Source organism: Eublepharis macularius, chromosome 9 (assembly GCF_028583425.1).
Source record: "Eublepharis macularius isolate TG4126 chromosome 9, MPM_Emac_v1.0, whole genome shotgun sequence".
Taxonomy (NCBI): domain Eukaryota; kingdom Metazoa; phylum Chordata; class Lepidosauria; order Squamata; family Eublepharidae; genus Eublepharis; species Eublepharis macularius.
This window is the reverse complement of record NC_072798.1, coordinates 270429-282671: the sequence shown is the minus strand read 5'-3', so window position 1 is coordinate 282671 and position 12243 is coordinate 270429. Positions and strand designations below refer to the sequence as shown.

Genomic DNA, 12243 nt, shown 5'->3' with positions numbered 1-12243 from the left:
GGGGTCAGCGGCCTCAGCTGCTTGGAGCCCCACCCACTCACCTATATTTCAGGGGGAACATGAGGGCAAGCAGGCCCCTGCAGGCATCCGTCAGTCTCTGGTAGCTGCTGGACAGAAACAGGATCTTGTGCTCAGTAAGAGCAGCACAGAAGAGGCAGAGCACATTGGTGATCCCTGGGAAGGAGACACGGAAGGAAGGGACCCTGAGAAGGCCTCTCTGTGGCTCCTCTGAGGCTTGCAGCGCAGCCTTCCTGAAGCAGCCCAAGGAGGTGCTCCTGATCTCCTGCGGGAGCCTTTCATGGACCTAAGAAGCCAGAACATGGCTGTGGAGGGGACGGGGGCCACAATGGCAGCCAATGGGGAAAAGGTCCCACTGCAAAGCGTGGGCAAGCTGGCGGCAGCATCTGGTTTTTAGAGCTCTCACAGAACTCCTGGAAGCCCAATGAGAGCAGGAAAGGAGATGCACACAGGGCCAAAGGGCCTTCCAGAGAAACAAAGGCTGGCCTGAGCCACCTCTCACCAAGCTGTCGGAAGAGAAGTGCCACGCTGCAGTTGCTGACTGGAAGAGAGTCGGTGATAGGAGTCTGGATCACTTGCCTGTCACCTGCACCGAGAGAGATTGTCCTCTGCAAGAGACAAAATGACAAACCCACAACCGGGATTCAGCCAGACACTGTCAGCAGAGGGTTTGGAGCTGACTCCCTGGCCAGAAAAAAAACCCCTTGCCTCTCATGTTTCTCCACAGCAGCAAGACCCCTGCGGAAAGGCAGAACGCCCCCCCCCCCTCGCCCACTCTGATGCACAACACAACGGCACCCTGCCTCCTGGGCCAGCTGCCAGAACAGGGCTCCTGTGACAGGAGCACCAAGTACAGATGCAGACCTGCATTCTCAGCGTCCTTGTAGGAGGCACAATCTCCAGTGCCCCTTGCCTTGCAACGGGGGGAAGGTTCTGTCACTAGAACAGAGGTAGGCACTGGGAAGAAGACCATCTCCCCAACCCAGATCTTCGGGTGCACGCTTTTCTTTCTGGGGTTACCCACTCCCTATCTCAGATGCACTGCTATCTGTATCAGCTGGGGAGGTGAGCTGCACACTGTCTTCTCTTGGGAGGGACTCTCTGAAGGCATCTCAACCCCCAAGCCTCCTCCCATGGAAGGAGAGGAAAGTCCCAAGGAGAGAAAAGAGGTGCATACCACTCCTTCGTCCTCTGCGTCAGGCTGAGAGAGAGACAGACAGAAATTGCACAGTCAATTAGAAACACAGTGCAGCACAGACAGACGGCCAAGCAATGGAGAAAGACAAGCACAGCAAGAAGCAGATTGCCACAAGCCAACAGCACTGGAGAGGAGGCCTTGAGACACAGCAGAAGGACAAGGAGGGACAGACCTACCTGCCTGCACAGCAAAGCCCCAGCCAAACACTACCTACCTACCTACCTGTCCACCAGGTGTCACTGTCATGAGAGGAGAGAACTAACCAACAGGGAATGACAAGCACACCGAGGAGCAGATTGCCACAAGCCAGCAGCACCAAAGAGGAGGCCTTGAGACGCAGCAGAAGGAAAAGGAGGGACTGACCTACCTGCCTGCACAGCAAGACCCCAGCCGAACACAATCTACCTACCTCCCGGCTCACCAGGTCTCTTGCTGCCAGTATGCCAGGCTGGCAAGCCAGTGCTGCCTGCCTCTGGAAAGGAAAATGCCATCCAAGCATCCCAGGGATGGAAGTCTCCCTTCCAAACATGGGCTGCATTATAGAGCCCTGAAAAGCCAAACTTGCAAACCAGCAAACACACAAGCGCGCTGTCCCTGGCCACCGAGCAGCTCCCTCTTAGCTGGTCTGCAAGGATCACAGCTTCCTGCTTAGCAGCACTCAGCTCTTCCTGATTCCAAGCGCCCCAGGAACATCTAGGAAATGCCCCTGGAGATGCATGGAGGAGGCAAGGCACTCTCCACAGAGCATCTTTTGTCCTGAAGGTCACCGATGGAAGGGCTGGAATGCAGCTTGAAACAGAGGGCAGGAGAGCCTGAAGAACCCACCTGGGTGCCCCCTGTGATGGGGATGGTGCAGGTCAAGAGGTTCCCAATGACAGTCTCCAAGGAGGTGCCCAGTCCATCCACGTAGATGGTATAAATGAGCCCCAAGCAGTTCTGCAGGTGAAGGGAGACAAATTGCAGTTCAGGCAGAATTAGTCACCAGCCACAAGTGGGAGCTGGAGGCCCAAAAACAGAACATCAGCCTCTCAAAAGGAGAGGACTGATCCAGTAGAATCTCAGCCCCAAGGGAGATGATCTGATGGTGTGAATAGCCACTGACAAAGGGTGCCCAGAAGATGACCAGTCCTGACAGAAGGACAGGGAGCCTTGACTGAATTAGGCTCCTCCTCACCAGAGGCACATCACAGCCACCTGGGCTCTAAGAAGGAGCAGGAAAGGGAGCTGCTAGAGCGGTGAGTCTTTTTCTATTGCCTGCCTTAACTGCTGGGGGAATTTGCTGAGCTTACTGTGTGGGAGGACAGTGTTTGGGGCTGTGTGAGTGTGTAGAGCCTGCTGTAAAGTGGTGCCAGTTGGAGTAAGTGTTTCTGTTTGTCTTTCTGCCTGAGTTGGAGCTGATTGCAGAGGGGGATTACTACTAACTGGAGAGTGTCTGTCTTGCCCGGGGCTGACTGCTGGCCCCACCCTTTACTGAGTGAGCCTCGATTGAATTAGGCTCCTCCTCACCAGAGGCACATCACAGCCATCCGGGCTCTGAGGAGGAGAAGAAAAGGGACCTGCAGCTAGAAGAGTACTCTCAGAATATACTTGAAAGGCAATGATGGCGACAGAAGGCCCCTTTCCGGTCACCTGCATGGAGTGTGCCATGTTTGTTTTCCTCCCGGAAGAGGCGGACTCCACTTGTCAGAAGTGTAAGCTGTAGCTAGCAAAGGTCCCCTATAACAAATTTAAACGTTAAATTGGTCTCAACAAATCCTTTTTAAATTCAAAGTGTGCAAACATTACATCCACAACAATTAATTACAATTAATACAATAACATTACAATAATATTTCACAAGCTCACAGACGCGTGTAATCCATCAGCGCCTTCTGATGTCATTTGGAGCAATAAGTATAAAGTTAATGTCCCGCTGTAAACATAAGCACTAAGGTGCAAGAGGTGCTGTGCAAATAGCAAAAAACAAAAGCCAAAGCTTCTGTCCGTGCTGTCTACAAATGATGTTCCTGCCCATCAGACAGCACGGACAGAAGCTTTGGCTTTTGTTTTTTGCTATTTGCACAGCACCTCTTGCACCTTAGTGCTTATGTTTACAGTGGGACATTAACTTTATACTTATTGCTCCAAACAACATCAGAAGGCGCTGATGGATTACACGCATCTGTGAGCTCGTAAAATGTTATTGTAATGTTATTGTATTAATTGTAATAAATTGTTGTGGATGTAATGTTTGCACACACTGCACTTTGAATTTAAAAAGGATTTGTTGAGACCAATTTAACGTTTAAATTTGTTATAGGGGACCTTTGCTAGCGATTACTTATATTTATCCCCTATTCCTTGGCCTTTTTTGTATTTAGAAGTGTAAGCTGGTCAGGCTTTTGGAGGAGAAGATTCAGAGCCTGGAGGAGAGGATCACCACCCTTCAGGAAATCAAGGAAGGGGAGGATTTTACCGAGAAGAGCCTGGGGGCTCTGCACAAGCATGAAGAAATAATTCCAAGAGAAGAAGGAAGAGTCGATCTCCCTTCTGAGCCTCCTCTCAGTTCTGCAGTACAAACTAGAAGACGTGGACTAAGGCGATGCTCTGGTCCACTGGAGGTCAAGAATCATTTTGAAGCACTTGAGATGGTGATGGAGACAAGAGTGGAAGGAGAACCAAAAAACCTGGAGGAGGGAGTGAAGAGGGTATGGGGCCACACGGAAGTGGAAGAAAACGGAAGGTGGTGGTCATCAGGGACTCTCTGCTCATGGGTATGGAATGTCATGTGTCCAGTCCAAATCCCCTACTCCAAGAGATGTGTTGCTTGCCAGGAGCCAGAATACAGGATACTACAGACCTACTACCAAAACGGATCAGACTGACTGATCAGTACCCGTTTGTGCTGGTTCACACTGGAACAAATGACATGGCCGCGAATACCATTGCAAGAATTAAAGAGGACTATGAAGCTCTTGGAAGGCAGTTGAAGACAATGGGGCACAGGTGGTATCCTCTTCTATCCTTCCTGCAAAGGAAGAGGAATGCAAAGGGAGCAGACCATACTCAAGGTGAATCGTTGGCTGAGGTGGTGATGCCAGCAGGAGCGTTTTGGGTTCTGGTGCCAGCAGGAGCGCTTTGGGTTCTGGGACCACGGGATAAGTTTTCTTAGAGATGGCCTTCTAACACATGATGGGCTTCACCTCTCAAGGTCAGGGAAGAAAATGTTTGGAAAGAACCTGGAGAGCTTCATCAGGAGAGCCAGTTTGGTGTAGTGGTTAAGAGCGCGGGACTCTAATCGAGCCGGGTTTGATTCCCCACTCCTCCACTTTAACCCAGCTGGGTGACCTTGGGCTAGTCACAGTTCTCTGGAGGTCTCTCAGCTCCACCCACCTCACAGGGTGTTTTGTTGTGGGGATAATAATGGCACACTTTGTAAACCGCTCTGAGTGGGCATTAAGTTGTCCTGAAGGGCAGTATATAAATTGAATGTTGTTGTTGTTGTTATTAAACTGATGCCACAAGGGGAAGGGGACGATCAACATGGGGATTTCAATGAAAAAGTGGTAACAGCCGAGGCCCACCTGGGTAGGACAGATCAAACAAAGGTACAAGGCTACAACTGTCTATATACCAATGCCCGAAGTATGGGTAATAAGAAGGAAGAGCTTGAGCTTCTCTTGCAAACAGAGGGCTACGATACAGTAGGAATTACTGAGACTTGGTGGAATGATTCGCATGACTGGAATGTGGTAGTGGATGGGTACGAGTTGTTCAAGAAAAACTGGAAGGGTAGAAGGGCATTGTGCGTGAGGAGAGGGCTTGATTGTCAGAAAGTTCTGGAGAATGTGGTTGACAACCCAGTGGAAAGTACATGGGTGGAAATAAGGAAAGAAGGGTATTGTTGTTGGAGTCTGCTACAGACTGCCTGACCAGGGAGAGGAAATGGATGCTGCCCTCCTTGAACAGATTGGTAGAGTATCCAGACATCAATTATGGGTGACTTCAACTTCCCCGATGTGTGCTGGGAGACAAGCTCAACAAACTGTGGCGGAACGGGCGCTGGCTCTCAGTCCAGGCAACTGAGCCACCGTCAATGGCCTGCTAGCCCCGCTATCCGCCTCCCACCATCCCTGGTGGGCGTGGCTCACACTCTCCGTCACTGCCACCACTCACTGATTTGTACACCGCCTGACTGAGGGGCAATGAGACCCCTCTGGCTGAATTTCTGTACTGGGAAGTAAATTACCCAATCTTTGGTTGGGCCCTGGAGAATTGGCAACCCACCAAGGTCTGGCCTTATCAGTTTCTTCCGGGCTCCCTCCCTTCTTGTAGCGTGCCAAGTGGGGGAGGTTACGTAGTCAGAGCACCACAAGGTTCTTTATATTAAAAAAAAGTGTAATTTAATAACTATATACAGAGCACTATAAACAAAGCAGGTAAAGGCACCACACATAGGGGTAGACCCCCCCCTTTTCAGAACCCCACAGGGCAGGAAATTAAACTGAAGAGAACCGCCGTCTGCTTTCCCTACCACACTGTTCCCTACTCTACCTTAAGGGGGGTGGGGGTCTGAGGGAAGGGTCACCCTTTATTCCCCTTCTGCTGCCTCCCAGGCCCTCCACACTTAGGGCCTAGGCACCCGGGTCTCACCCAGCAGCGGGAGCCTCTCCTTCCTCAACCAAGAAGGAGACTCTCTTTATTCCCTTTCTGCTGCCTCCCAGGCCCTCCACACTTAGGGCCCAGGTACCCGGGTTTCCCCCAGCAGCAGGAGCCTCCCCTTCTTCAGCCAAGAAGGCGACTTTCCCCTCAGGATGGGCTGGGTATCTCCATTCAGGCTGCTCCACCCCTTATTTTTCCCGCACTTTTTTGGCCCTGGGGCAGCTGGGAGTTGTAGTCCAGGAAGAAGGGTGTCCCATACCAAGACTCCTGCTGGCCCCTCCCTGGCCCTACAGCCCATCAAACCTCAGGGGGAAAGCAGGAGAAAGAAGCTGTCATTTCACAGACCTTGCATTGGAAATGGCGCGGGGTCTGTGAAATGACAGCTTCTTTCTCCTGCTGCCAGGGCTGTCAGTTTTACAGACCCCAGCATGGGGTTCCAGCGCAGAATCTGTGAAACTGATGAACGGACTGCCTGGGCAGCAGGAGAAAGGGGCTGTCAGTTTCACAGACCCCCGCGCCGGTTTCAGCCCATCAGCTGAACCCCGCACAGGGTCTGTGAAACTGACAACCCCTTTCTCCTGCACAGGGGCTGCCAGTTTCACAGACCCCGCACTAGGTTCAGCCGATGGGCTGAAACTGGTGCAAGGTCTGTGAAACTCTGAACCCAGCCACAGAACGGATGGAAAAATTTGTTTGTTCCATTCAATGCAAACGAACCAGCCATTCCATACGGAATTTTGTTCCATAGTTCGTTTTGTGCCCATCTCTAGCCACAAGATTGGAGAAGAGCAAATGTTATCGCAATCTTTAAGAAAAGGAAGAAGGATGATCTGAGAAACTACAAGCTGGTCAGTCTGACTTCTGTTGCTGGGAAGATATTAGAGCAGATTTTAAAGGGATCGATCTGTAAGCATCTAAAGGACCACTTAGTGATCTGCGGAAGTCAACATGGTTTTATCCCCAACAGATCTTGTCAGACCAACCTGGTTTCCTTCTTTGCTCGAGTGATGAGCTTATTGGATTGTGGGAACTCTGTCGATGTGATTTTCCTGGATTTCAGTAAAGCTTTTGATAAGGTTCCCCATGACATTCTAACGGGTAAACGGAAGACTGCAGACTGGACTATAGGACAGTTTGGTGGGTAGAGAACTGGTTAGAGGACCGCACTCAAAAAGTGGTGGTCAATGACGTTTGGAGGGAGGTGTCCAATGGGGTGCCATAGGGCTTGGTTTTAGGCCCAGTACTTTTCAATACTTTTATCAATGATCTGGATGAAGGGCTACTCATTAAATTTGCTGATGATACCAAATTGGGAGGAGTGGCAAACACCCAAGAAGATAGAGTTAAAATTCAATAAGACCTGAATACTCTGGAGAAGTTGGCGGTTGTGAACAGGATGCAATTCAACATAGATAAGTGCACAGTATTACATCTGGGCCACAAAAAATGTGAAGCACAAATACAGGATGGGGGATACACTTCTGCGTAGTAGTGTACGCAAAAGAGATCTTGGGGTAAGAGTGGACTGTAAACTAAATATGAGCAGTCAGTGTGATGCGGTGGCAAAAAAGGCAAACTCGGTCTTGGGTTGTATCAAAGGGGCCATAGCGTCAAAATCGCAGGAGGTCATAATCCCTCTCTATACTGCCTTGGTCAGGCCTCACCTGGAGTATTGTGTGCAGTTCTGGAGGCCTCACTACAGAAAGGATGTGGATGAAATTGAGAGGGTGCAGAAGAGAGTGATGAGAATGATCAGGGGTCTGGAAACTGAGCCCTACGAGGAAAGGCGGAGGGCCTTGGGAATGTTTAGTTTGGAGAAGAGGAGAGTGAGGGGGGACAGGATTGCTCTCTCTAAATATTTGAAAGGCTGTCATTTGGAGGAGGGCAAGGAGCTGTTCCAGTTGGCAGCAGCGGGTAGGACTCGAAGCAATGGGCTTAAATTACATGCAGAAAGGTACCAGCTGGATATTAGGAAAAACTTTTTCACGGTCAGAGTAGTTCAAAAGTGGAATCAGCTGCCTAGGGAGGTGGTGAGCTCCTCTTCACTGGCAGTCTTCAAGAAGAGGCTGGATGAATCCTTGTCAAAGATGCTTTAGGCTGATCCTGCATTGGGCAGGGAGTTGGACTAGATGGTCTGTATGGCCCCTTCCAACTCTGTGGTTCTGTGAACAGTGGGCTCAATAATCGCTGGATTTTGCTGTTATCACTACAACAGTAGACTCCAAATCCTGCACTGTATGCTTTTTCCTTTGACCAGCAAAACTGAGAGTCCGAGACCCTCAAAACAGCCAGGCCGATGTGTAAAGTGGAGAACTTCCCATTTGGATCCTGACACGAGCGTAACCAAGGAGGCAGGACGTCTCCCGAGAGCCGGTATCCGGGGCACAGCTCAGGGGCGAAGTGCCTGCAGCAAATGCAGAAGGGCCCCGAGTCGTTCTTGAACTCTACTGTCTTTTAGCACTCTACACCTCTCAGATGCATCACTGGATGGTGGCTCTGTTTCTTCCTGGAAAGCAGATTCCAGTAGGTGGAGGAATGGCCTTCCCAATAGGACTGACTTGAAGGGTCAATTTTTGTCCCCTGTTTTTTTAGTATCACTTGGAATCCTAAGGTATGGTGTCATCCATACACTAAAAACACCAACTCCTTCTTTCCTATGTCAAAAGAGGCAGTGGGGCACAGAAACTCATGTCTGAACTTCATAACAGCTAGAGAATGAGTGACCTCGAAACAGGAATAGTGGGGGACATAGAGAACTAGCTTACAGAGGAGCAGCCTGTCTTAGATGGGATCACACTTTCTCGGAAGGGTCAGGTCTGCTGCTTGGAGTATTTCATAGAATCATAGGGTTGGATCATCAGGGTCATCTAGTCCAACCCCCTGCACAATGCAGGAAACTACCTCCCCCTCCACATACCCAGAGACCCCTGCTCCATGGCCAGAGGATGGCAAAGCACCGTCAGAATCCCTAGCCAAATTGACCTGGGGGAAATTGCCTCCTGACCCAAAAGTGGCCATCAGCATTACCCTGGGCCTGTAAGAAGGGGCCATGAGAACTAAGCCCTGATGTAACCCCCTTCCTGCCCTCCCTCGCATGTCCTGCCCAGGTTCACAGAATCAGCATTGTTGTCAGAGGGCCATCTAGCCTCTGCTTAAACACCTCCAAAGTAAGAGAGCCCACCACCTCCCGAGGAAGCCTGTTCCACTGGGCGACCGCTCTGTCAGGAAGTTCTTCCTAATGTTTAGCCAAAAACTCTTCAGATTTAATTTCAACCCGTTGGTTCTGTTCCGACCTTCTGGGGCAGGGGAAAACAACAGCGCGCCATTCTCTATATGACAGTCTTTCAAGTAGTTGGAGATGATTATCATACCACCTCTCAGTCATCTCCTTTCCAGGCTAAACATACCAATCTCTTTCAACCTTTCCTCCTAAGACTTGGTCTCCAGACCCCTCACTATCTTCTTGCTCTCCCCTGGACACGCTCCAGCTTGTCTATATCCTTCTTAAATTGTGGTGCCCAGAACTGAACACAGTACTCTAGGTGAAGTCTGACCAGAGCAGAGTATTTCTAAGCTCTGTGTTGCTCCTGCCTCCTCCGATGTCAGCGGTGACTCAAAGTGCCTTTCGGAGAGACCTGGCCACAGTCATTCCTACCTCGGTGACTTCTATGTGAGGAAACTTCAGTGCTCTCTCTCAAGACTGCCCACAAAGAGATTCAGAAGTTCCAACTGGTAGAAAAGACTAACAAAATAAGACTAACAAAAATTGTGGAAGAGTATGAGCTTTTGTTAGTCTGAAGAAGTGAGCTGCGACTCACAAAAGCTCATACCCTACCATAAATTTTATTAGTCTTATGGGTGCTACTGGACTCTTGCTCTTTTCTATTGCTCTAGACAGACTCACATGTCTACCCATCTTGATTTATCTCCAACTGGCAGAGAATGCCTCCACTGCCTTGGTGTGAGGAGAAGTCAGCACACCCATACTACACCCTACTAAACTGTTACAGTGACTACCAGTGTGTTTCCAGTCCTGGTTCCCAGTGCATGTTTTGGACCATTAATCCCGGGATGGTGTCGGTCCTGGGCATCTCAAGGGTCTCTTTCTCCCATGAAAAATTGCCAAGGGGGCTCTAGTTCAGGGGGCCCCTTGGCTCTCGTAGAAGCAGGTGCTGCCCCTGCCATCACCCCTTCTTATTTTCCTCAAATAGGAGAAAACTTCTCTGGTTCATCTTGCTTTCCAAAGACTCTGTTCTGATTGTCATTTTTAGAATTAGCTTTATTTTTTCCTTTTGGGATTTTATATTTTAGCCTCATTCAGTAGTAAGCATAAAGCAATCTCTTATGGGGTGACCTGGGGGTGGGGGGAGAGACAGCCTCCCAAAAGAAGAGAGCTGAAAACTCGCAAGTGCCTGCCTTCAGGGGCAAAGTCCATCTTGGCACGCAGGCGGTCCTGAGCTCGTCCCCAGGGCTGGGAATGATCTTCCAGTGGGAAGCTGCTACCGGTCAGAGGGAAAATGCTAGGCCAGATGGACCGAAGGCAGTTTCTTTTCTTTTCTTTTCTTTCTTTTCGCTGCTGCTGAAGTGATGTATTTGACAGCAGTACAGTTTAAATGATACAGGAATTAACTTTGTATGATGCGTTTGTGGTACAACAGAATGATCAGCTTTTATTTTTCCACAGCTACCTTTTTATATATGGTATTTTGCACTAGGTGCCCAAAGAGTACGGCCCAAACAAAAAAATTTCAGCCAAACTCCCCTTCCTCCTCCAGCTTTATCAATAATTTAACATTACATTTCTATATTCTAGGTCTTCAACTGCTTTTGCCATCTGATTTTAAAAGGCAGTTTCCAGTGTTCACTGTGGGAGTTAAGTGAACATTTGCAAACGATTCACACGGGTCTCAGAACTGGCTTGAAGCACTGCTGTCCTTGCATTTGGCCACAGGAGAGGCAGGGCCCACGGCTGATGGATGAGGCTCTGAGAAGGGGGAAAGGAGTTCCAACTCTGGAAAATGAGACACTTGGCTTCAGCCACCACCCACAGGAAAAGGGTTCTTCAGCCGTATGTTCAACCCAGAGAACACCTTACCCGGAAGACGTCAGCATGGTCCAACCGAGACACAAGCACCAAACTCTTGGGGGCAAAGAGCTGAGCAGGTGGGATGAGAGCTGCCACTTCCTCCTCCTCCTCCTCACTCCTCAAACGGTTCTGGGGTTGGGGGAGGGAGGGAGAGAGAGGTCACGTGGTCCCACAACGGGCTGGTGCAATAGAAACATAGTGTTGGAAGGTACCTCTAGGGTCATCTAGTCCAACCCCCTGCACAATGCAGGAAATTCAGTTACCTCCCCCGCCCCGCTCCACATACACACACAGAGACCCTTACTGCATGCCCAGAAGCTAAGAGGTAGCAAACAACATAAGGACCACACAGCATATTACCCCCACCCTCCTCACAGGGTGTTTTGTTGTGAGGATAATAACAACATACTTTGTAAACCACTCTGAGTGGGTGTTAAGTCATCCTGAAGGGCAGTATATAAATCGAATGTTGTTGTTGTTATAAGGAGCCACCGCCCTCAGCCCCAATACACTTATTGCTGTGTTCTGTGCCATCTTGTTACCTGAGTACTCTCAACAGCCTCCCAGAATGTAAAACAGGCACAGTAATGCCTCTCTGAGTTGATGTCTGTCAGGACAGCAATGAAGAAAGTTGGGGGGCTTCTCTCACTGAAGAGCTGCCATCCACTTGGCTGGCAGAACTGAAAGGAAAAAAGGCAGAAAAGTGGTTGTAAAGCAGAGCAGATAGATCTCTTCCACCACTGTACATGCCAACACTTAAAGAGGCCAAACACAAACATATTTTCACACTGTAGCTCTTTCCTAAAGTTCCACACAAGTTCCAGTTGAGATGATTTATTTCTGCAGTCCCAAATGGAAGTTTTTATATGAACAGACCTCTGTGGGCCACTAACTGGTAGAGAGGGAGAGAGCCGACCAGAAGCAGCCCCCATCGCATTTGCCGTGGCCTGCAACACAGACAAGATGGATGAAGTGTCCAAGCAGCCCAGGCCCCCCCCCCCATGAGACCCACTGAAAGGGCAGAGCTTTCCTGTGCACAGAATGGCCATAGGCTCTAGGAATGGCCATAGGCTCTTCCTCCTCCTGCATCTGATGAAGAGAGCTATGGTTCGCAAAAGCTTACACCTCAATAAAGTTGGTTAGTCTTAAAGGCACTGCTGGACTTTTAAAATGATTTTATGTTGTTGTGACCTGCCCCGAGCCTGTTTGCGGGGAAGGCGGGATATAAATTGAATACAATAAATAAATAAGTAAATACATAAATACATAAATAACATGGATACTGTGCATTGTGTTGTTT

General features: G+C 49.6%; 1 protein-coding gene across 3 annotated transcripts in view; it reads right to left on the bottom strand.

The window, feature by feature from the left end:
* Positions 1 to 12243, bottom strand: part of SBF1 (SET binding factor 1) — a 115731-nt gene that overhangs the window by 67453 nt on the left and 36035 nt on the right. For all 3 annotated transcript variants that reach the window (XM_054987925.1, XM_054987926.1, XM_054987927.1), the window contains exons 3-7: positions 11486 to 11623; positions 10953 to 11072; positions 2042 to 2152; positions 521 to 626; positions 42 to 174 (exon numbers count right to left, since the gene is read on the bottom strand). In XM_054987925.1, the coding sequence (XP_054843900.1) occupies positions 42 to 174; positions 521 to 626; positions 2042 to 2152; positions 10953 to 11072; positions 11486 to 11623 (608 nt within the window). The remainder of the gene's footprint in view (positions 1 to 41; positions 175 to 520; positions 627 to 2041; positions 2153 to 10952; positions 11073 to 11485; positions 11624 to 12243) is intronic.